This window comes from Vanellus vanellus (assembly GCF_965231255.1).
Source record: "Vanellus vanellus genome assembly, chromosome: Z".
Classification (NCBI taxonomy): Eukaryota; Metazoa; Chordata; class Aves; order Charadriiformes; family Charadriidae; genus Vanellus; species Vanellus vanellus.
Genome location: NC_138908.1, coordinates 74,808,784 through 74,834,711, shown reverse-complemented (window position 1 = coordinate 74,834,711; position 25,928 = coordinate 74,808,784). Strand labels below are relative to the sequence as shown.

Genomic DNA, 25,928 nt, shown 5'->3' with positions numbered 1-25,928 from the left:
ACACCGTCCGGTCCTGTGAGTTGGAGTAAATTACTACCTGTCAGTGGTCAAATGTGAACTGCAAATGCCAATGTCTACATATTTTTAAGTTTCTTCTGAATCCATGCTTTGTACTTGTGTTTTCCCTTGCCATCTAGCAAGCTATATTTGAAAAATAAAATATAAATACTCTGTCAAAATATCAGAGAAAACTGCCAAACACTGCAGAAAAATTAACTCCTGAGGGTGGATATATTGCCAGTATGCTGTTATTTAGACATTAAAAAAGTCTACTTTCTTTTAAGAGAGCATGAACCATAGCACACCAAAAAAAAAAAAAAATTAAAAAAATCAGCCTATCTGATCAGCCTAGACTTCGTCAGTCTACTCCATTAAACTCAAAACCACTCATCTATAAAACTCATCAGGACAGAAATTCCTTTCTGAACACTCTGGGAAATGTGATAACCCAAGAACTGATGCAAGATCAATGCCTAGCTGAAAACTCGTGTTACTATCTCCTCACCAGGATGAAGGACAATTGATATTATTTTTGCCTTCCTGACTTGGTATCATTATTTGTTAATCCTCCCCTCCCCCCCCCCACCTCCCACCCCCAATTATTTTCCCCCCCAAATTATTTTCAGGGATTGTTGGGTAATTTTTCTCAAAGGTCAGCAGTCTTAAAGCTAATATCAGGGTGGAAACGCTTTGGTGGCAACAAAGGCATTCTGAGAAGCGACAACTTTTTCCATTTCTTTACTTCACAATGGCTACAAACCCCTGTCTTTCATCCCCTTATGCTGAGCATAATCATTGGCTCGCTCTCAGCCGAATCACTCAAGGCTTTAGGAAGAGAAGAAATCCTCCAAAAGGAAGCGCAAGTATCCTGATATGACTCTCTCACACCCAGCTAGGCAGAGCACCACAGGACTTAAATCCAAGCCAGTTTTTATACAGTACAGTACAGCACAGCACAGCAAAAACACGTGCAGTCAACATGCATGCTAAAAGCCAATATCTCATATTTTATGTCTATAAAAAGCATCAATATTAATTCAGCTGTGATCCCAGACGCTGTAATAAATGCAGTGGAGGGAAAAGACGGAAGCTTACAAATATCTATCTTTTCCTTTGGTCCCATACAACTGCAGTGATTTGGGGGGAAACAAAACCCAAAAGCAAGCAGAGAGCTTGACCAAGCAAAAAATTCCGGAGCCAAGCAGGGATGGACACACTTCAGAATTAAATTTCAGGTGTGTATGTTAAAAGGAAAAAAATATCAACCTGCAAAGTATAGTCAAGTTGTAGAGAGAACGCCTTTCGTGTTATTTCTGCTAATAGACCATCTATGATAATTTTCACTGGAGCACAACAGAACATTAATTTTCTTTGTCTGAGCCATCTTCTAGAACAGTAAGAGGGAAACACTATGTAGCTCCAGCTTCTTCTGTCATGGCTACATAAAAAGTAATTCCATGTTTCCGTGCTCACAATATGTACTCCCGTATTTCAACAGGAACTTGAAAACTCTTAAATTTTAAACTGCTTCTTAGCACAAAGATCTATATTGTTTTTCAGAAAAACTTGTTATATATAGCTAACAGGTTCCAGCAAAATGTAAATAAAAAAGATTTTTACAAAACTGAGCTCCATTTGCATGGCACAGGGAGATGCTACAACAGTCTAAGATAGAAAACGCTTTTACAAATTTAAGTATCCCAGTAAAGTTTAAACCGATTCTTTTGTATTTAAATAATCATACTTGCAGTTTTCTCATAGCAGAACTGGAGAGTAAGGGATGAAACCTACTGTGGCCAAAAGCAAATTTTTAAAGGTTTAAAAATGCTTGACATTGAGCTTAGACTGAAAAAAAATCACCATAATCCAAACAATTCCTCTTTTCTATTGCGTATGTTCTTTGCAATGAATCAGTTGTATTGTCAATAATATTGTTCAAGATTTTTGAACTACTTCTCCTATCAGTAACCAGAAAAATGACTCCTGTGAGAATATAGTTGACAAGAGATTGCTACAGGCAGTAATGGAAAATAAGTCACATATTTGTCGAAACGCTGGAATTCCACCATGCATGGTCCCCAGATGCTAGAGCTGTCACACCGCGAGGTCAGATGGAAGTGCCTCTTCGTCCCCAGCTGCAGAGCAGCGAAATGCCCGCCGGGAACGCCAGCTCTGTCCTGCAGGAGCACGGGGTCGCAGGCGCTGCCTCTTGGCACAGGTCAGCTCAGACCTGCTCACGAGCGAAATCCTGAGCGTGGCTCAAACACGCGCTGCCATGGGTACTCACGGCATGGGCTGTCTACCAAGATGTACAGAGCTCTCCTGGTTTGAAACTCAGGACTGCTCACTGCTAAAAGAGAAGATAAGCCTCAGCCAGTCTGTTCCCTCACTCGTCTCTACCTGTGAACTGTTAACTGTGATAAGGAATCTTTTCTTGTGTTGGACAGTTTGAAGCATATGGCTCAGGGATAACACACATTTTACATTTTTAACTGAGGAATCCAAGCAGACAAGAATGTGGGACTGCAAATAAGCACAGTGGTCATTAAATCTTCTACGAACGTCAACAACCATGAAACAGCTGCCTAATCTAGAAAAGGCCACAAAAAACACCACCACATACACCTCACAAAAACACTGCACCCTAAGAAAACCTGAAGATCAGCAACCCAAAGATTTGTTCATTTGGACAAAAAAAAAAAACAAAATCTCAAGCACAACTGGTATTGCACTAGGCAATTCACAGACGGCTGCTAGGCTTATTTAGTTGTTTACTTTACTTAAGCAGCTTTACTCATAGTCTCAGACAATCGCAAGGGCTTTCCTAGGCTTGCTGTTTTACACGTTAGTAACTAATCTCCAGTCTGCCTGGGAGGTGAACGTAGTTTACAGGCAACAGATAAAACCAAACTTTCTGTAAATGGATTCATGTACTGGTAAGTCGGTGTTCACCTGAGATCATCAGAGAAATCGACAAAGCCAAAATGCCAGCTTCACACCGGTATCGCTCCGCTGAAACAAGAATGAAAGATACCCCTCTGGTGTATGTTAGAAACTTATTCCCTGAAAGAACCGTGTGTGACACGTTTGAAGTGGAATATGATCAAGATCGGTTACTCTACCATTGCCATTTCACAGTGCAGTTTGGGAAATAAAGGAATTTTTAAAATTACATTAACAGTTTATGGGGATTTAATAATTATTCTTTTATGTGGTGTATTATTATAGTCAAGATACCTTTTTTCTATTAAAAAGTTAGTAAATTCTCCAAAAGCCAGTATCTCACTGTGAATTATGAATATTGAATAGCAACGTACTGAAACTTTTAGCATAATAATATGCATCATCAATCATATATACTAATTTTTAAAGACTAAGACACTTAAGCACCAGTAAGAGCATGAGCACCTCTTTCGCTGTACCGTTGTCGGATGGATTTTACTGGTAAACCAGTTGAAAGCACTACGGAACTAATCCTAAGTCTTTTTGCTGCAAATGTTCTTTTTTACTGGTCAACAAACAATTCAGGGAAATTTGGTACTAGCCATGAAGAGATTGTAAGAGGAAGGTTTTTTCCCTCCCCAAAATTAAAGCTGGACTCTAGAGGTAGAAAAACATCCTGTTTTTTAGATGCAGTTTAAGATAGAGCTTTCTACATGAATTACTGGCGCTAATAACTTACGTTTCCCACCCACAGCATATGAAGTACACCCGAGATTTTAAGATATCTGTCCGCCCCAGTCCTGCTCAGAAAGTCTCCTGGTGTTACCAGGAGGTCCATAAAGAACATGTTACTCTTTCTTTCAAACACCTGCATCAACTTCACAAAAGTACCATGGAAGTTTAACAGTGAGGAAATTTTATCTCCTCATGCACGTGCCACTCGTCTAGGCTAAACTGAGGTTTGCAAAGCTAAGGCCAGTTTTTGTGTTATTTAAGAGTGACTCAGTCTTCCAAAGCCAACAGCAGCCGCAAGTGTTAAAAAAGGACCTCATAAAAAGGCACAGAAGAACTTCATGCTGCCACCTTACGTCCCACGATACTTCCTTTGCAAATACGTGCTACCTTGTCACAGATTTAACATCAGCTTTATGCAAGTAGCACCCCAACTACAGTGTCAGCAGCAGAGAGTGGCAACGGATCACTTCCAGCTTGTCCTTCCAGCCCAGCTACCAGGCAGCACGGCAGGGCTGATGCTGCGCTCTGCTTCTATTCTTCTTCGGTCTACGGTTCTTTGGATACCACAGTTGCCTTTGTCTGATGCAGACTTTTCTAAGCTGTACCGACAGACACAGAGGACCAACTCACAGCAGCTCACTTCAAAACTGTTGAAGAAACCACGCTTTCTAAAGGAAACACATTTAATGATCAATGGCTTGCGTCTGATGCCTGTTCACAAATAAAATGCTCAAAAATTATTTTTAAATAGAAATGTAAAGCTGCTGGAGGACATCAAACATTCAGAGCTACAAAAGAACTTTTTGTAGTTCTTCCATCAATACTTAATTCCATTCGAGTCCCTACAATCTTTGCGTTCCCCTCCAGGCCATCATTTGTTTCTGATGCCTGTTCACAAATAAAATGCTCAAAAATTATTTTTAAATAGAAATGTAAAGCTGCTGGAGGACATCAAACTGGCAGAGATCGAAAGGAAAGTACTCATTAAACCCGCATTAGGTACCTAATCTAAGCATTTTTAGATAGGCAGCTCAGATGGCTAATCCCTCTCTGGCAGGAGGTCAGTATTGCGGTGCAATCTGGAGCGCCTGTTGAGATGTGGTGCACTAAGAATTGGACTGATGTACATGGGGCAACACACTGCTCCGCTAAAATAACAGCAGCAAGTGCTCTGCTTCTGTTCAGAGCATGGGGTACAGGATTGCTGAATCGATTCCTATCTATTGCTGGCAAGTACATCGTATTTTTCAGGGTAAACAAATTCCATATACAAGGGACCTTTTGCTTTGATTTTTTCTGACTGGAAGGCTGTTCCAACTTCTCATTTTTCCAGTAGTAGGGAGCTTCTGCTCTCCAACATACATTTGTTTCTTGCCAGTTCTTATGTCAAAATAAAAGTGCTTAAGCTAGGGAACAAAGTCGTTATAAAAGTGTTCTGGAAGCAAAAGTGAAAACTTCCATTTCAAAATACTACTGCCCAAAGCCCTAAACATTTTACAGTGAAAATGTCAATACTCTCCCCTGGATAAAAGACGACTGTTATAGATTTATATAACCTATTTAGGCTAGAAAGACAAGTCTTCAGAATTAGGAAAGATTAGACTCACTGTTGTCAGCACTAATCGTCAACATTAATTTTGTTCTTTTTGAACACTTAATAGGACTTTTGTCTGATAACAAAAATACACAGGACCGGGCAAGTAGACTTGGATAAAACATATGCAGAGAGCTTGCCATTGCTTAAGCAATCATAAAACTATTGTTTACCAAGATCACAATGCTTGACTGTGTATTAATAGAGTTTTAACAACTGATTTCTGAAGCTTTCAAGAGAGAAAGTCTAAAAACTTGTCATTTCACTAACTAGTACTGGCTAGTACTTACTAGTTAGTACTGGTTAGTACACTTACTAGTCTGGTTATCTTAAAACTCAACGCTTTAGTTGAAACAACCTGTAACTGTTAAAAAAAAATACATAAACTTTTAAGTATTGTTTTTCTGGCTTTCTCCTACTGTTTCCTCTCTCAAAGCACTCCCTCAAAAACTCCGGAAGGTTTATTTCAATCAGCTTCTGTTGTTTCGGTTTGTTTTTTCTCTTCTAATATCTGACTAGAAATTTTTCCTTTGCTTATCACGCCGATTACCCACGCGACGCACTTTCGAAAAAGCGCGCTACTTTTGAAAAAGAAGGCGGCTTATGAAAGGTCATGAAAGGAAAAGACAGTCGGTCTTTCACAGGCCTCGGATACAGCAATGACTCCAGGTGTGACAGGTGGGCAGCAGCCCTGTCAGAAATTAGTTACTCCAGAGGGACAGGGTTAGCAAGGTCTCAGTATCTCGGTTTCAATCTCGGCCTCAGGCTCGAGGCTGCTCTCCCTTAATCACATCAGCTTAATCACATCAGCCAGCGTCCTGCCCTCGGCTGAGGGCGAGCTGTCAGAACCCAGTACGGGCATTTCGAACTTCCACTGCAGCTCCCTCTGGGGAAGAAGTCCCGTGCCCAACACAGCACCTCATGTTTTCCATTGACCCAGCGCTCTTCATCTTTCCTCGGGGCTCTGGAGCTTGGAAAAGCTCCCTCATGAGGCAGCTGCTCCGTTTCTGCCTCTCGCCACTGCTGCCCCAGCAGCTCCCAGGTACCACCTCGCAGCGAGGGCAGCCGATGCCAGGCGGCACGGCTGTCCTTGCAGACAGCTGATGTTCTCCCTGCACCCTATCTGAAGAAAGCCCATGTCAGCTTCTATTCACCACCTTATCCCAGAACAGCATTTTCCACTCGGGAAAGGAATAAATTTTATGGGATAAAGCAGTTCTCCAAAGGGAGTGGAGGTGGTCTTATGGCAACGATTCGAGTAAGATAAACAAATGCAATTAATTTCTCTCACACCTTAAATAAAATACCTATACCAGCGTTACACGCTTTAAGTCACCAAGCCGAACACCGCAGGTCAAAGAAAAGTCAATTCTCTTCAGCAACACCCGCTGCAGCCTTCAGAGCTTCAGAAATGCTTGAAGGAAACATTCATGAGCATTCAACATCCCAAATGTCGCACTTGCAACCAAGCTCCTCCTCCCGTAAATACATCTTGAGGCCTGAAGACAACTATCAAGCCCGCACCCTAAATTATTCCTTCAGCTACCAAAGCAACTACAAGCTAAGAGTCAAGTTAGCTTTTTTTTTACATGAAGATACCACATTTTTTGAGTGCACTGCATCTTCATACACACACATATCTATCTTTACATACATTTTGTGTTCCATTTCTTTGTTCTGAAGTCCTTTCAGTACAAAGCCAGCTAAAAACATTTGTTTTAAGTAAAGCAAATGTCTAAGGGTTTGTATTAAGGCTGCATGGGAAATAATCTGCCTGTCCTCAAAAGTACATTTGCTTGGATGCCACAAAGTCCAAAAACTTTTTGAGACACGGAACCCTTCTCAGGGCTTTTTTCTGAAACATGAAGACTACAGCTGGAGTGTGTTAGGTAGGAACAGTCCCAGCTTTCAATCACTTTCCTGTCCCATTCAGATCAGAAATCTGAAAATTGTCTCCCACATCCCAAGAGATGTCATACGTGAGTCAGTTGTGGTGTAGCTACCTTGGCCAAAATATAAAAATATTTATTTGCTTATACAATATGGAATTGTACTTACCAAAGACACTGACAGAAAATGGAGCATCTTCAGCTTAGTGTTAACAATGAAACAGAAAAGGGTCTTACGCTTCATGTCTTCTGTCCCATATGACTCCTTAAACCCCTAGACTCTTTCTTTGCTATTCTAGGCTTGGCTTTGGTTAGAAATTCCATTTCGGACCAGAGAAAAAACTTCCCATCAAGTCTGGTATGTACATTCCTAAAAAGGAGGCCTAGTTTCAACTAATTAACATTCTCTAATGGAACAGCTATTTTGTCAAAGGATTCATGATTAGCTCTAATGTGACTTCTAAGTAATTATTAGAGTAGCATGACAGTAATTACATCAGCTGTGAACATGGCATTTCCCAAAAAAGCGGGCAATAAATTAGATATCAATATAGCAAAATCTGACAAGAGCTGGCAGGGCTTGAAAGCTGCTGCTTCGTGTTGCATTTCCCAGAAGACACTGACTTGGAAGCAAATGCTGCTCTGCTATCAGCCGCCTCTCTGTTTCTTGTACAGCCCTCAAGTGGGACAAGAGGAAGAATTATTTTCAGACAACAGAATAAACAAGTATGATTTCAGAGACCTTTTCCTCACACTCTGTTTTAGGCTAAGACATCTTAGGAGACAATTTTTTCACAGAGAAGCTATACTGCATTTCTAAAACAGTCAAGTTCATAAGTTTTGACAGAATATGCATTACAGTTTGGTTGTCAGACAGAAGACATTTCTTTCCTTTATATTCTGTACTGTGCAAGCAGTTATCCTCAAATCAAAGTCAATGTCCTACTTGAGTCAAGCATAAAAAATGTGGCAGGACTAAACATTGAGCTTATTAAGCAATTCTTTGGGCAACTGTCACACAAGCAGCTCCACAGTCTACAATCACTCTTTCCACTGCTGAAAAAGCCCAGGCTCGACCCATGTCAGAGCCTGAATTAAGAAATATAACAATAATCACAAGACCCAAATGGTTAGGCTTTTCCTTAACTCTAAATTAGCAGAATAATGAGTTTGCAAAATACTATTTGCCCATATGAAATCTGAATACAACAGTCTCTAAAAGCAAGTTGTGTCCGTTTTAGGAGAAACACAGATACTGCACAATAATCTACTGCAATGCCATGTCTCTCTTCTGTTCCCACGGTCAGCTAAATCAAACCAAAACTGAGAAATCCTAACAGCATCAAAGCTTTTATCATTCCCTTTGTAACAAGTTGGAGGTGTATATTTCACAAGAACCAAGAAGGGAATGAGTCCCAGACCTGTAGCATTCCCCATATTAACACAGCTTGAAGAAACTTCTTTTTTGTTTAACAGTCATCAACCTGAACCACCTCAGCTGCACCTAGCTCTACATTTTAACAACTTCATTCCAAAATAAACATTTTAACTTTATCTTAAAAAAAAAAAAAAACAAACCACAAAAAAAACCCCAAACACAAAAACGGGAACTGATAAAAGCAAATTCAAGTCTGAAATTTTGTTGTATCTAAAAAGTTCAAAGATAAGTAGTTTTCTGAAGTCATTCCTTCATTTTTTTAAGTGTCTTGCAGGAATTCCAATTTTGGGTTATAAACAAGGATTCCTAATTGCAGACCTACTAATTGCAGTTTCACATTTTAAAAGTTGCTTTCTTAGATCTTTTGTAAAAGAAATAGACCACAAACTGCACAAATGTGGCTTCAGATTAAAAAAAAAAAAAAAAACACAGCAAAACATTACGACAACATGTTTTTTCCTGCAAAACTTGACAACTTTATGAAACAGGCATGTCTTCTTTAAAAACAGATATGAAAATCTGAGAGAAAAGTGAATGGAGTGGGTGACTAAAAAAGATCACATGCACATGATTATACCTTTTGTCCTCACTTTGCCTTTATGAAACTGAGCACATTTTCTGGATGGATACTGCAGGTTCCAGGAAGAAATTAAGAGAGGCTCAAGCTACACATCAGTCAGCTGAGAAGGTAGCTATAATATACCTTCACAGAAAAAGGCAAGCCAAGGTCACCATCTCAGAAGTTAAACAAAGACATTTTCAAAGTCTAAGTAAGATAGTTTTAATATTCAGGGCTACTTGACCTTTGAGAAAACAGGAGCAAATGAAAATTATTTCATGGCTTTAAAAATATTATGCTGGTTACGTTACAAATTAAGCTGAAGAGTTGCGGGCTCTTATTACACTGGTGGTCAGGGAGAGGTCAAAAGACCTTTTATTACCAGCATTTTACTCGTATAGTGTACAAGGGTGAAGACAGGAAGGAGGGAGATGAAGAATTCCCTAGGTCAAACACTGTTACATGCTTTATAGTTTTAAGAAAAGATTCATCTTTTATTTTGCTTTATAACTAGTAGCATTATTTGGTCTCTTGCTGGTTGTGAACTCATGTTTTGCATCAAACTTTATTTGGTAAACCACCACAAAAAAATTGATATAATAAGAACTGGATTCAAATGCCAAAGGTGACAAAACTAACAAACTGGGGCCTGTTCCAGAATATGAGTTTGCAAGAGAGGCTTTATGACCTGAACTAATGAATTTATTTGAATAAGAGCACAGCAGGGTTCAAGATCAAGCTGATTTCATAATACTTTTTAAAGCTTTTTTCCTACTAAATTTAATAAACAATATGCATTAATTTATTTTGAAAACTGAAAAATTGGAAGACAAACCATGCTACTAATTCACAAAATTACGTTAGAATATAATCAGAAACTAATCTGAGACACTGTTCAAAATTACTGAAATACTTTATGGTGTAAGAGAACCATTTTCATATCACGGAGAGTTCTTAGTTCATGCATGTTTAGTTCCAAAGAAAAGACACAAAAAGTATTTTCCCATGGCTCTACCACTTACTCATTTGAGCTACATCTTCTGTGTAAGTGTTATCTACACACAGACATTAAGGTTTGTGTTAGACAAGCATCTTTGTCAATATGGACTTTTCAACTATTCAAAATTCCTTTAAATGTAAAAGATACTAGCAACCCTGGAACTTTGCCAGGTCAAGCATCTGCAACTACTGAATACAGCCTACTTTCAATACCAAGCCCTGAAGCTGTTTCCTGAAACAGGATGCATTTGTCTACACAGTGATTGTATATTTATTTTACTACAAAAATGCTTACCAAAAAAAAAAAAAAGAAAAAATCCCACCCTTCCATACTTTGGGCAACTAGATGTGTATTTATTTCAGAGACTGAATGCACTGATAGCAATAGCTAAAAGAAGAAAAATACTCATAAATTGTTAAGTCACTGAAGAATTTTAACTCTAAGTGCGAATAATTCAAAGGATCACTGTGAACATATTTTCTTACCAGATGTTTGCTGTTATACCTTAAAAAAAAAAACAAATAAGCAGCAAAACGGCTGCTTCTTTTCCTTGGTGATACACCACCACAAGCACAAAACTTAGACTTGCAGAATTGCCATTGTAATTTTCTTATAGTACACAGAAAAAAACTCTTCATAAATTCTTGTTTAAAATGGAATAACTGGAATCAATTTGGTCTAACAAAATAGCATTCCACAACCGAGGAACAGTTTGATTTGTCTCTCAGTTTGCTGAGAATTAAACGAAGAATTTCCTGGTGTGTTACAATTTCGAATGTATGTTCCATTTGTGTACAATTTTAACAAATTTGCATTACTTACAAGAAGGCAAATACTAATATACCAGCTTATCTTAAAGAAATTAAAAACTTTTTGACATAATGAGCCTGTTCAAAGCTATAATTTGCTGCATATAGACAATACGTATTGAAGGTATTGTTCTACCTGTTTCATACAACCTTTACATTTAATTCCATATAGAGCAGGGATCAGAGTGCTTTCTAGCTGGCAAAGTGTATAATCAGCTTAGGCAGACTTAGAACAGAAAAAAAAAGAAATTTTAATGTAACCACTCCTAACTGCTGAAGGAAGCCTACCTGAGCATTCTACAACTTGTGGCACTCAACACCGTTGAAGACAAAACCATAAAGCTCAAATAAAATAGCTTATCTGTGCAAGCTGACTCTAAACAACTGTCTTAATGGGCTTGTTTGTCTTCAGTGACAGAAAAATCAGTGTTAATAAAGTACAGCTCTAACGTAAGTTCTGATCATGCACTCCTTAGACTGTGTGGATGATGGGAAAAGGGGAGATGGCTTTTACCCAAAAAGTACTTCTCTATCAAGTTTAGGCTGACATTTCAGCTAGCAAATTCACAGAGCTGGCACACATCAACATATGGTAGTATCATTAAAAATGCCTTTTCTAAGACTATTCTACCCAGATTAAAAGTTTTGGTGTTTTTACTTTTTAACCTTCCAGTTATATCCCTTTCTGTATTTCAGCAGTCTTCCAGATTTCATAAATGAAATTCATTTTTGGCAAGTCTCTCCTGTTCCTCCCCTCCCACTACATTTAAAAAAGGAACCCTTATTTACACACAACACGTATGCCATCAAACATTGGTTTAAATTGAACAATCCCCTTGCAGCTATGTCAGAATCTGAAATCTTAGGCTGAGGAAGCAGAAACTGCTTTATTGTCCAGTGAAGAAACAAAATTTTATAGTGTCTCTCAATACTTTGAGCAGATCACGTAACTGGAAAAGTAATTTTGATTTTTACAGCTATCATTATCTTTAGCCGAAGTTTGATTTATAAATTTGTAATCCTTCCTTTTGTATCCCAGCTTATGTATGTTTTTAAAGAGGTACACAAACAGACAAATACCAGATTATGAACTGACTTAAACTATTTGTTGTCAAAAGCTTCCCCATGGAAACTAGTATCTTGATTTTGTAAGCCTTTTCATACACCTTCTCTGAACTGGGTGCGAAATCCCAATGCCAATTTAACAGTCAATGACAAGATAAAGAATACCTTGTTAGACTTCAGGACAATCTCCCAATATATGAGTATTCAGAAAAATAACTGAAATGGGTGCACTGAGCTTCGCAATTTATCTTGCATCTACTACCATATTAAGGAGGAAATGGTTAATTTAAAGGGTCTGGTTTCTGAACGATTGCTTCAAGTGTTTCACATAAATATTTAAGTGATTAGACTTACAACACCAAAAAAAACCCCTATCAGATGATGTTGATCCCACTCCTTTCCCACATTGTAGGAAGAATGGCGAGTTCTAAGAAGATCAAACACAGTTTTGATACATCTTGCATGAAGAAGTTTAGATTTGTTTTGCACTACGGTATTCAAGCATTTAAACAGAATTAGACAGACCAACATAGTTTTCTCCCTCTTAGTTTATTATCTTTTCATACACATTCCAAAACACTAAGCTGCCAGTCTGCCTTAACATGCAGAATAAGCAGCTTTGGGAAGTCAAATTAGTTTCTTGTACTGCTGGAGGTTCAGGGTATAACTTGCAAAAACAGTCAGCTTCAATGCACAGTATACTAATAATCATTACCACAGAACAGATATCCATTAGTGTGCTGAGCAGAGCTAGATGCTGTGAGAAAAACTATCAAAACCTTAAATTACATGTCATGGCACATCTGCGCACAGTATGTAGGAAGGGAGGGCCTTTAATGTCATTTCAACATGACTTGGAAAAGAAACCGTGGAATGAAGTCATTGTTATCAATCCTCTTCAGAGCTAGATTCATCTTCCTGGTCAGAAAGCTCAGCGACAGGAAAGCGCAGGATGGCTGCCACCCCTGTCAGCTGGCCAAGCTGCTCTCCAGACACATGAAGGCTAGAGAAAATGCGTACTGTGCCCATGTTCTCCCGTACGCTATCTACCAATTTAACATATCGGGCACGTGTAGCCACGTCCTGGTGCCGGAAAAGCTCGTCACTGATCAGCAAGGTATCGATGGCCATGGCTTCATTGGCCTTCTCCACATGTTTTAGACCATAAAAAGCCCGGTCCGGCTCATGCTGCAGCATTTTATAGAAGTCATCTAAGGCTTTGACCTCACCAGCTGCCTTAGTGTCAGAGAGACGGCTAGTTACAGCTGGGTCGCAGAGGGCTTCCTTCAATGCGTATTTATGTCCCGAGGAAGAGTGGACCTAGAGTAAAAAAAGTCAAAGGTTTGGGTTTTTTTTTTAAATAAAATGGACCATTTTCTTGATTAGCCAATCACAAACAGCTTCCACTATACATAACTTCTTAGTTAAAAAAGATAAATATTAACTATTTCTTGAAATCTACATGATTCTTTTCTTAAAGGATCTCTCCTGCAACCCAAAGCCTAGATCAAATCCTTTAAACTGTATTTTAAGAAGTCCAGGAAAGCTGTTTCTCTTATTCAAAGACTGGGTTAAATATACAAGCTGTTGCAGACAGTCCCCAAGGCAGGGCCACTTGAAACTACTAAGAAACTAAGACTTCAGCCTCTTCCTTTTAAAGTATTCAAGAAGAGAAAGACCTCTTAAGACTGCAGGCAAATAGTGCAAAAGCACCAAATCTTGCACAACTGCATAGCTACTATGCTTACAAAGCTGTGAAGTACATTAAAACTTTTCACGCTTCCTATTATCACTTTGCTACAAATGCAAAAGGAGAGTTTTTGGTGCACTTTGTCTTCTATGCATTGTGACCATTAAGTACTGGGACACGTTTCACCACCCACTCCCCCCAACCTGCCCTTTTGCAAGCATAGATTGTGGGCCTACTCCAATTAAAAAATTATACAAGCACCCTTATGAAAAGGAAAACTTATTTTAGGCTCTGAGTGCGCCTACTTCAGTGAAAGGCAAAAAGCCCACCCACTCAGTCAATGAGATGACTAATGAACGGGAAAAAATGCTATGGTCCGCATAACCTCTAGCTATGTAGTACAAAACTAACACCACAACTAACTAACATCTATCACATCCGGGTGCTTTTTTTTCTTCTTTAAAAAAGCTTAAAAAGCTGTTAATAATCATGCATGCTATACAGTACAGTAGATTAACACTACAGTTAAACTATTTTCCAACTTCCACTTCATTCTTCATTGAAGATTAAATACGCCATTATATGTAGTTTGAAATATGTAATACTTTCTCTACTCCACATTAAGGTACCCTAGGAAAGAACCATCCCTGTATCTTGCAAAATTACCTTACAGTTTGGGAGGCGTGAAAATAATTTCCTTACAATGCTAACACAGAAATTTATCTTCTCTAATAAGTGAACTATTTCCCATCATCCTGGCAATTATGTCCTTTTATCACAGACAGCTCTTAACCTCCTTTTACCCACTCTGAAGGCTGTTTAGCTCCTTACCTGTAGGAACTTGGACCTGTTCTCCAGAAGCAGCTTGTTGTCAGTCTTGACAGCCTGTTGAAACATGTAGTCACAAAACTGCTCCCGTACGAAGCCTGGGCTGGCCACCAGTACACACTTCACCACCTCAAAGTTGATATGCCGCTGGATGGCTTGCACCACTTGCTCATAAAACCTCTCCAGGGCCCGGTCGTGCTGACTGCAGTTCCCTTTCCGCTTGCGGGGGATGTTCACCTCCACCTTGGCACGGGTAAGTGTCATGCTTGGAGTGACCAGGCAGACGTGAGCCAGCCCTTCCTGCATGACCACGGCTGCCACATCGGCGCTCCAGGCTGGGTCGCAGGCCTGCTCGATGCGCTCCAGCACCACGCTGTCCCACTGCTTCTTTGCCAGCGTGAACTGCCGGTTGGGCTCCAGCTCGATGGTGTGGTAGGCCCCCATCTTGACGTACTCATTCTCTTGGATGTTAGTGCCCTTGACCCGCAGCTGGCAGGCCTGTGAGTCAAAGTCGATGGCCTCCACGCAGAGGGTGAGGGTGGTGCGGATGCGGTTGCTGCCCACGCTGCCCGTGGCCGACTCGGTCTGCACCTTCCGGATGGTGGAGGCCCGCAGGCTGTCACCCACCTGCAGCAGGTTGTAGGTGTGCCACATGTCCTCGGGCTCCTCAGGGATCAGCGTCACCTGCCCCGCATTGTCCTTCTCCAGGTCCTTCCTCACCAGCTTCATCCTGGCGGTTCCTGGCGCCGCCGCGCCCTCCCTCCCCCCGGCTTCCCCTCGGCCGCGGCGGCAGCAGCCAACAGGCCTGGCGGCGGGAGGCCTGGCAACGGGAGGCGCACGCTCCCAGACGGCGGACGGGCGAGCAGACAGACGGCCAACTGGCCTACCCTGGGCCGCGATAACCGGCCTTTCCCGAACACCGTCCTGCCCCGGGCCCGCGGCGGAGCCCAGGCTGCACCCTCAGGCGCGGGGCGGCGTCTGCTCCTCTTGCTGCCCACCGGCGGTTCGGCGCGCATGCGTGACGCCCTGTCGCCCCCACGGCGCATGCGCACAGCCCGTGCTGAAAGGCTTCGGCCGGACGCGCACCTCCCCCCCGCCTTGTCGCCAGAGGCGCATGCGCACGGCCGCCTCCTCCCGCCGCCGGCACTGCTGCCGAGACCCGGCGCGGGTGCGGGTGCGGCGCCGCAGGTCGGCGGTGAGGGAAGGTGCGGGGAAGCTGCGGCCTCAGGCGGGTCCGCGGAGAGAAGGCTTCGGGAGAGGGTTGGGGGAGTAGAAGACAGCCGCGATGCTGTGAATTGGCGCGTGTCCCCGCTGCGGCCTCTCCGTGAGCGAGGCGGGGGGGAGGGGCGGGCGGTTATCGGGGCCCGCCCTCGTCCTTCCCCTCTGAGCTGTTCACAGCGACGATTCGAACTTCCAAAAGCTTCTAGCACAGTCCCTCGCGTTTGAGAAGAGAGAAAACAAAACCCCTCCGTAGTTCTGGAAGGTTACAGGTGAAGAAAGAACTGAGGAAAGTAGGGCCAAGGCGCAGGTTTCCCGGGCGCGGTGAGGGGATGCGGTGGGAGCTCAGGCGGGGAGGGGGGATGGACCCGCGGTAGCGGGTGACACGGAAACCGGAGCCAGGCATCACCTAAACCTGAGCCGACACTTTGACGTTGCGCTTAAACTGAACTTGGGCTTAGAAGCTTTTGGTTAAACTTGCAAGTTACCCGTCAGCCTGTACTGAAACTTGGCCTGCTTCCCGAGTCTGCGACTTCTCAGTCAGCGTGAGGCAGTTCTGAGAAGCTTCGGAGGCAGTTACGCACGTTTCAAATGGAGTTTGACGTTGACAAACGCAAGTAACAGGCCTTGCAAAAACCCCTTTTAATTAACACGCATATTAGTTCAATGCTATTTGCACAGACAAGGGACCTGAGCAATAACTAGACAGCTCAATTTGCAGCCTAGACAAATTTATCAAGCCAGAAATAAGATTAAAAAGAGAAAATGTCGTTATGCAAGTACTGCAGCTTATTTTGAAATGGTGTATGGCAGTGAAAACTCCAGAATGAATTTTGCAAATTTAGAAAGGATGAGAAAAAGAAAATGAAAAGAATGGAGAATAGAAAGAAATGCTTGTATGAAGAATGATTCAAAAGAACAAAAAATATTCAAGAAAGTAGACAAACTATCAAGGCAACTGGAACATATACAGTACATTTGGAATTTGGAATGTCTACACACTCTGTCTGATAATCGAAAAGCAAGAGGACATCCTCTTAGAGTTGACAAAGTGGCAAATTTAGAATTGTTAAAAGGAAGTTTCTGGTTTCTTTCAGTGGTTTGTTTTTTTTTTTTGTTGGTTTTTTTTTTTTTTTTTATAAAAAAACAAAACATAAATCAACCCAGATCCAACACTGTGGATTATGGAATTTGCCAACTTGGAAAGGGTTTGGGATCAAGGATTTAATGAGATACAAGGCTACTGTATGCAAAAATCATCCCATATCTCCCATTATGGTGTACATATAAATTTCTCTCAAGTATGTAGCACTAGTCAGTTGCTGTGACAGGACACTGAACTGAAATCTGGCCCAGTAATGTGTGTTCCTTGTTTCTGGGCTTGATACTGATGTAAAAACAACTTTATCAGATATTACATAATAGGTTTTATTTATGAGACCTCAGAGTCTCTTCCGGTGAGTACACATGCTTAACTCTGTTAGCATGAATAGTTTCACAGAAGGAAGCTGGACCACCCATGGGAATATAACATAAGCACACATGTAAATAACTGTTTGTTTAATTTGGGCTTGTACATACTCATAATTTTGTATTAATGTTTTGTGGCTTATGCAAAGAGTGTGCATCCAGCTTTTCTTTACGAGTTCATTTCACTTATCTATGTAAATAGTACATGGTGAATTTATGGTGAATTTTCTTGGTTTTGTTCTTTGCAATTATAAAATTGCAAGGGTTGACCTCATGCTATTCTTTCAGGAAAAATTAGCTGTAGTGCATATTTACCTTCCACATCAATATTTATTTTATTTTTTATTCTTCTGTGGCTGTGTATTTATAAACTTTTCTCTGCTTGGTGGTTCCAGTCTAACTTTTACAGGCATGCCTGGAGATGTGATGTATTTTAGATAAAGGTTGCAATTTAGCATCCAGTACCATCCAGTAGAAAATAAACATTCACTTGATGCAAGCAGTGGCTTTTAAAACGTAGTTTTAGCATGAGTTCAAAATTACATGATCTGTTTCAGTCTTGTTAAAGATTAAGACTAAGCATAGAACCTGACAGTTCTTACAATTTGTCACTTTTAAAAACAATTTTATATATACTAATAATTGTAGCAATTTGACATCCATTTTCAGACCTTCTTAAGCACAGTCCAAGACAATATAAAAATGATGATAGCATATATTCATAGGGATTTTGTAGCCATGATGTTTTTAAGAGTATTATTTTGAAAACATTTGAGACATACTGCCCTACATCTTGATCAGCTGCTTTGTAAAGATAGGTTGCATACAGATTTTAGACAAGAAGAGATCAAGTTCATAGGAAACCCCCTCTTCCCCATATCATAGCCATTTTAGCTAGAATTCATGCAAACACACTCAAGTCCTTGACAAGAAAATCTAGTGGGAAAGAATCTCAAATATAGGGGGAAATCTGCTGAGAAATGTTGGACATTATTGTTGCAAGAGCAAAGGAAGATAAAAGATAAAGATGGCGAGAGAAAGTGGGGAAAATGTGTTTTCTCATGCTTTCCCTTCATCCCGCGTCAGTCCTGCCTTTGCAGGCTCTGGACAGAGACCACTTCATTTTCTGCATTCAGTTCTGTCTTTATGATTACTGGTCTTTCGTATTAGAAAGATGAATACTCAGTACCAACAACATGATCATCACCAATGAGGAGAGAATTCAAGATGGCTCAGGCAATGTGTAAAAGTATAAGTGAAGAAGCATTAAAAAGCACTGGAACCCTTTGGATTGATTTATTCCTTTCTCTTCTGTTGAAATGTAGAGCTGGAGAAAAATTCAGTAGATCCCTAGTCAAACTACTTAAAATAAGTCCAGGTGATGTAAACCTCAACCGTCCCTCACGGGTATTTATCCAATTTCATCAAAACTTTCAGTGAAGGATATTATGCAGGCGTGGGGCTTTTTTTTGGTAGCCTGTTCTAGTAATTCTTTATCTGAAGAGTAAGAAAGTTCTTGTGACCTTAAGTTTTTTGCATAGTGAATTACATTGATTTTCTCTTTTCTTTTGTTGGACATGGAGAACCAACTATTCATCAATCTCTTCATGAATCAACAGAAGCAATATCGAAAGTCATAATTGAGTGCTCTTACAAAACAAAGAAAACATTGACATTTGGAAGAAAAGTCTCACTAATAATACTTTGGTAAAATATATATATTTGAAATGCTCAACACTGCCCTTAGTTTTCCCTCTTCTAGATAAACAAATCTAACTCATTCAGTTTTCCCTCATGGATCATTTTCCTCAGCCCTTATCAGGCTTGTCACTTCTCTGTGCACTTCTGCCTGTTTGTCTGCATCTGTCAGACTTCCTGCACTCAAGATTCTCAGAGGCCTCACAGGACCAAGCTGAATTAAAAAAAATCTGCATAAATACACAGACATACACCTCTGTGCACCTCCTTTATTCTAGAGGTGCTAATTTTGTCTGCTAATGCATGCCAGATTATTTGCCTTTTTTTTTTTCTTTTTAAGAAAGAAGAGCAAGTAATTAATTGGCATTTATTTTTTATTCCACTGTAATTCTGAAACTCCTTGTCCTTATTTTTATGACATTTTGACTTGTTTATCTGAGAAAATTTGAATCCAATTCCTGGTATCTGTAATGCCTCCTCTTACTTCTAAGTATATTCTACTTCACAACAACTTTTTTAAAAAGAAAAACCACAACAAAACCTAGGAAGCCCCTGACAGATCTGGATGGGACCCACCCTTGAGATGTTTTCCTATCTGACAATAAACTTTTTTGTCATTACTCGTCAATTATCTGTCAGTAGTACCAGTTGCAACTTTACAACTCTGAAGGGAAGTTGTGGCACACTAAATTGTTGCCACTTTACAAAGCCTCCTTCTGTGAAGGAACACAAACAAAACGTATTCTGGCAAATATCACTGTGTAATAAATGTAATAAAGACATCTATGAACAAGGGCTAAACGTGGCACACCGAAGTGCTACATTCAGATTTTCACATTTTCTGTATATGTTCTTTCTTGCACAATAAGCACAGATTGAGGAGGGAAAAACCCCAGTCTTGCCTTTTCCCCTACTTGCTGCCGCCTGCATTTTGACGATTCTTGTGAAACCGATTTCTTCCTCTGAACAGCCTCAGGTTCACTGTGCATGCTGGTTGCCAGCACAAGAGCTGCTGGGGAGCTCGGTGTCAAAGTTTGCAAGCACATGAGTCCCAGCATTGCCTTACCCTCTTTCCCACTTCTTGGATTCCCCTGATTTCAGATTCAGGATGTTACTAAAGACTGACTTGCTAGGGGGGATACTTGCTGTATTGGTTTTACTAAAAAAGCAAGTCCCTAACAATAAATGAAACCCTAAAAGGAAATATTACATATTCCTTCTCCGGATGAACTCATCTTTCTGAAGTTAGTTGGGTGCAGTTAACCACTTCCTCACTTCCCTTTTACCGCTCAGAACATCTGAAAGCTGAAAACAAAAAAGCTACCCTAATTTAAAACCAAACCAAACCAAACCAAACCAAAAACAAACTAACCCCCAAACCGAAAACCAAACCGTTGCCAGCTGCACCTCTTTTCCCAAACCGGATGAAATTATAGTATTTCTTCTCACCCATTCATCCTCACCGAGGCACTTCCCCCCCCCCCCCCCCTCCCGCCCACGAACCCCCGCTTCTAAGGTTGGTTTAGGGGATTAACGTTCCCAAAGAGAGGCAAACCGAAGCAGTCCCTGAGGGGCTCCAGCGGGAGGGCAGCTCCGGACAGGGCATTCCCGGGGCAGGGGCAGGGGCAGGCGGAGCGCTCGGGGAGCGGAGCGCTCGGGGGACGACGACGACGCGGTCCCTCGGGTGCCAGCCCCCAACAGCTTCACCCCCCTCCCGCAGGGAGCAGAGCTGCTTTCGAGACCCGGGTCTTCAAAGCAAGGCAGAAACGGAGCGGGGGGTGGGGTGGCGTGTGCTTTCCTCACCTGTCAGCATCCAGTAGGAGGCAGCCATGCCTGGGCTCCTGCGAGCCCGGGGGCCGGGAGCCCGGGGCGAGGGCAGGGGCGGCGGGAGCGGTCCTGCCGCCGGCGCGGTGCTGCGCTGCGAGTGGAGCTCAGCGCTCTGCGCCGCCCGTCCGCCTCGCAGCCGAGTCAGGCATTTCCTGTTTGTTATTCGGTCTTTACGTTGTTTCTTCGCATCAAGAGGAATTTAGCTTCCTCCCCCCGCACACAACTTTCCTCCCGCCCACCCCTCAAAGACCTCTGAGCCTTGGAAACCTCCCCGTAGAACTAGCCCAGCGCTAAGATGTACAAATAAAGCCAAATCTTCCCCCCCCGCCCCCCAAACCTCCGGCTGCAGCTCTGGGAAAGCACAGCAGACCTTAAAGGGACATCTGCCCGCTCACAATGAATTAATAAGTGTCTCCCGCCGGCCAGCCCCCCTCCCAGTATGGCAGAAGGAGCTCCGTGTGCTCCTCAGCCACTTCTCTCGCCCTTCGCAGCAGGAGAAACGCATGGTTGAACTGTGGGGTGTGTTTGGCTGGTCAAGTTTAATTTCTCTTACATCACCCCTTAAAAACGCACTCTATGGCCGGTCATTTGCCTGCAGGAGGAAGCCAGCCACCCCCTCCCCATTCTCAGCGGGTCTGGGGATGCAGTAATTCTTCAGACAGTGGACTATTTTCTCGAGTCTTTGCGTCTCCCTGTGCTTTGCTGCGTAGAGGAAATACCAGACAACTGCCTTTGCCCTCATCTACCGAACATTTGCATGGCATCCCTCCCCCCTCCTTCCCTGCTCCCTGAACGACTTCATTAATAAATAACCGAATAAATCACAAAGGTAATCATCAGCCAGATTCAGGCCTGTGAGTAGGGACTTTCAGGGTTCATTAAACACTCAGTAAAAGAACAGGTTGCGGGACTTTTTCTTTTTGTGTTTACCAGAGTGATGCTCAGACAGAGTGACATCCTGTCAGCAGTGTGTAAGTTCTTGCGCTGGAACCTGGTGAAGAATCATTTTGACGTTCATAAAACAGAAGAACCCATGGCTCTTCAAGCAAGAAAAAGATAAATTAAAATACCCTATAGGGATCTGGAGATCTTGGTGCTAGTAGAAAAATCCCCCATTTTTTCTTTGAATTGGAGCAAAGAATTTGGTGAATAAGTGGAAGCTAGTGGAATTTTTGTAAGTTCCTCTGAGGCTAATAAACTGCAGCTGTTAATCATCACTATAATAGTTAAATACATCTGCCAACTTCTGTCTTAATTTTATGAGAACACTTTGGGTGCACCTTTACTTGTAGATCTGTGGAAAATTTAGAAAACTGCACAATTTGAAAGCTGTGTTTAAGAACAAAGGTCTTCATTCAGTAATAATTTATGCATATACTTGCCTCCACACATTATAAAATATATTTAAGTACCACAGTGGGACTACTCAAAGTTGATGAAATTAAGCACATGTGTCACTTTTGTTAAATGAGGATCTGAGCTCTGTTGGTACTGGTTTAAAAGACTAGACACATTTTTTCCAGTTAAAGGTTTTGTGCCTAAAATTAAAGGAAACCAAAATGGCATTCAAACTAAAAGAAGACTGAGATTTTGGAAAAGGCTGTAGTTTCATTTGTTTGCAAGTGGGATGTGTTACTACTTCTGGTTTTACTCCAGTTTCAAAGGTGGCGATAACTTGCTGTGGGTTGGTGTTTTGCTTTTTTTTTTTTTTAACAAATCTTTGTATTACCTTTCTCTCTATATACTTCAACTAAATGCACATGGAGGAGTTCAGTTTGCTTTCAAATAATAGTGAATGATTTCTTTCTGTGATACAATTAACTACACCAGAGGAAGAAACAGGGAAACTAAGGACTTTCACATGGATTAAAATGATCAGTTCAAACCTGTTTCAAGTATAAGTGACATTTGGTACATATGTGGGGAATGTACATCATGTTGGAGAATAATGCTTCTTGAGAATAAAAAGAATGTTCCTGTTGTAGGATTATTTCTAATTTCTTCCAAAATATTCTTGGAATTATTATTTATTAATTTCTTTTTGTTGTGTCCTGTGCATCTTGCATCAGGCAATGTCAAAAGGAAGACATTAGAAAAGACAAACTGCTAGAGCGAGCTAGCATTTCTTATTAATTTGCATACATTCAAAAAAGTAAATACATTACGGTTCGGAATGCCAAACTAATTCAGAAAAAAGCAATCTCCTATTGCTTGTAGAATAGCTGCTTCATTTTTTCACAGTCTTTGTTGCTTTAGATGCATTCATTCAGGCAACTGTTTAAAGTCTTATACATTAGTAGTAGGAACACATGTATATTAAGCAGGAATCCCTAGATGTGGTGCAATCAGACTCAGAAGTAGTTGGGATATTAGGTAATTTCAATATCTGCCTAACAAATATTATTAGTTTCAGTGGATCATAATAGTATAGAAAATATAGAAAACCTATAATAATGGAAAAAAAATGTCAACTTAGTTTAAAGAATATAATTGTTTTGCATATTCTTTTATGCCTTTCTAAAGTGTCATGGAATGCTGAGGAAAGATTTTTTTTCTAGTGCTATAAGTTAAATGTGATTTGACATTTTGAACTCTGCTTCCCAGTTCAGTTTCAGCAAAATATTTTAGAATATGCATTATAGAATAACTACTCTAGTAGTTCCATGGAATCTGATATAAGTATTTATGATTAAAGATCAATTGAAAGACTTTGGAAGAATGGACTTTGAAAAAAAAACAACAAAAAGTAAAAATATCAGGAAGACCCAATTCTTCTCCCTTCAAGAGGGTGTAATTCCTGAAAAAACAGTGGAAATACATTCTGTCCCAAAGGTGAGGGGTGAAGGAACAGGAACCAAAGCTTTTCAAATAGTTTCAAAGGCAGGCAGTGTGACTGTATATGTGACTGTAATGTACATGGAACTTGTTTTCCATGGAAATTTTTCTTCCACTCTGATAGACGATATGAGCAATTTTAATCTATTTTGATTGTTAGGTAAAAAGGATCTCTAACCTGTAGCAGAAGAGAGCAATGAGTAATGCAGGACTTTGACTTCAAATATCCAGAAGCATGCTTAACTTACTTCCATTAAAGGAGTAGTGTGACAACATCAATAGTTGTAAGAGATGTAACATGTTTCTGCAATGTTCACTGTTATTACATTGTATTATGCACTGCATGGAAAATAGTACAGAGCTTATTCATATAGCTTCTGAGTGAAAGCTCTTATTATCGTCTTTGATGGTTTACATTGTACTGTAGATTAGTGATAATTTACATTTACATTTTTTTCTTACACTTGCTTATTCACAGTCTCCAAGATGTCTTTCACCTTGATTACTCTGTTGTTCATTTTCATAGTCTCCATTTTTTCCTATGTGATGCTAGGAGCATGCTAGAATTCACTTGGCAGAACTTGTGGGGCTGTAGTCTTATTTTTATTATGTCTGAGATACTCAAGGGCTCCTTCTTCAAGTACTAGAACTAAGACCTTGCAGGATTTGATATGGTTCCAGCAATACTCTGTGCATAAATCTTTTCATGTTTTACAGCTCAGCTTTTAGCTGATACTTGATATTCTTGGAGAATGCCCATGTTTCTGCTCCATCTGTATTAACCAGTGGTACAAATGTGCCAAAAATCCTTTTTGCTGTACAATGGGATCTTCATAAAAATTTTGTTTTGCAGCTTGTGTTAGTTTAATTAATGTTGGTAGGAAATGTTATGGAAAATGCCCTTTGTCTTCTGTGTTCTGTTTTGTTCTCTACAATATCTTTTATGTCTTCTTCGTTGATCTTTTTTTGGATTATATACCAACAGTCATAGAGTAATTGTGAACCAAATTAACATACAGTCTGTATTCCTACCAAAATAAAATAGTCTGATTTTCCTGCTTAGCAGATTTAACGTATCTGACATCCTCAGTCATGCTGCTTTTCTTTCTGCATTTTCTCTGGATGCATTATTTTCAATATTCATCCTATATTTGTGAAGATCAAAACTAACTGTATCACAAAAATACAGGATCACCAGGAGGAGATGAGTTTGTATGTCATCATTTACTGTTATAAATCTTCCACTAATTTATTCATTTTATGATTGTCGCTTAATACTCATGTAGAAGGATTTTTATATTAGAATAGAATTTAAGATTCTTGCAGATGATACCTCTAGTCTTTTCATCTTTTCTTATGCTATTTCTATTTCCTTTGAGTCAACTTCTTACAGTTTAAGTCCTGATTCACAGTTTTCTCCTGCAACATGGAGGAGATTCTCTGCTTGCTTATGTACCTATCTATTTATCTGTTTACTATGTCAACAATATATCCTTGAGTTCTGTAGTATATTATCAGACTATAACATGAATCTGTATTTCTTCAAAGTATAGGCTACAAATATGGCTGGAAAAACACAATCTGGTTTATCTGTTCAACTTGAATGAGGTACTGATCTCTGTGGCCTGAGTGTTTCAGCCTTTTTTGTGCTGAAGCAGTTTTTCTGCAGCACTGAAGTCTTGGAGCTATGACATTGAGTCTGAGGGGAATGGAACCGGTAACTTCAAGTGTGGTGAGATGAAAGAAATAAATTCAGATTTTATTGTACAAAATCAAGGGTTTGCACTAGAAATTGCAATCTTTTTATAAGGTTTTTGACTAACAGTACATATAATATCCCAGCTAATGTTGGTCCATCAGTGCATTAGCTCCACTGCGTTATACAAGTGAAATTATTTGAATGAGACCAGAATTTAGGGGCAGAGGATTAACTGATACTTATTATTACCTTGGGCTTTCTGCACTCCACCCACACTTTTTTTTATTACAGCTCCTTAACAATTAAGTGTATGTATGTTGCATAACCAATATTATTTATTGTTCAGGTAGATTTCAATTATGAAACTGTATAAAAGAATAACTTAATGAGACCGTGTTTTGAAGGAAGACTAATAGATGACAATATTTTCTCAAAATAATTACGTAGTCTGCAGAGTTTTACACTGTATTGCATTGCACTGCATTCATTGCCTTCACAGCTGGTCTGCATAATATAATTACTTATTACTGTTTGGTTACAGAAAAAAGGTAGATGTGACTGCAATAACCATGGTGAAAACCCTCAGTTTATTATATTTTTTTTCTTTCTACTCTGCATAGATAAAAACGGT

General features: G+C 40.4%; 2 protein-coding genes across 2 annotated transcripts in view; both read right to left on the bottom strand.

The window, feature by feature from the left end:
• ITGA1 (integrin subunit alpha 1) overlaps nucleotides 1–20,782 on the bottom strand; it is a 76,052-nt gene extending 55,270 nt beyond the window's left edge. The window contains exon 1 of the mRNA XM_082498125.1: nucleotides 20,740–20,782. Within this exon, the coding sequence (XP_082354251.1) occupies nucleotides 20,740–20,767 (28 nt within the window). The 5' untranslated portion in view covers nucleotides 20,768–20,782. The remainder of the gene's footprint in view (nucleotides 1–20,739) is intronic.
• PELO (pelota mRNA surveillance and ribosome rescue factor) lies at nucleotides 12,563–15,724 on the bottom strand. The gene is made up of 2 exons (XM_082497933.1): nucleotides 14,554–15,724; nucleotides 12,563–13,352 (listed from the first exon to the last, which is right to left on the bottom strand). Exons 1-2 carry the CDS (start codon nucleotides 15,277–15,279, stop codon nucleotides 12,921–12,923), a joined length of 1,158 nt encoding a protein of 385 aa, XP_082354059.1. The 5' UTR covers nucleotides 15,280–15,724; the 3' UTR covers nucleotides 12,563–12,920.
• Nucleotides 20,783–25,928: the final 5,146 nt, after the last annotated feature.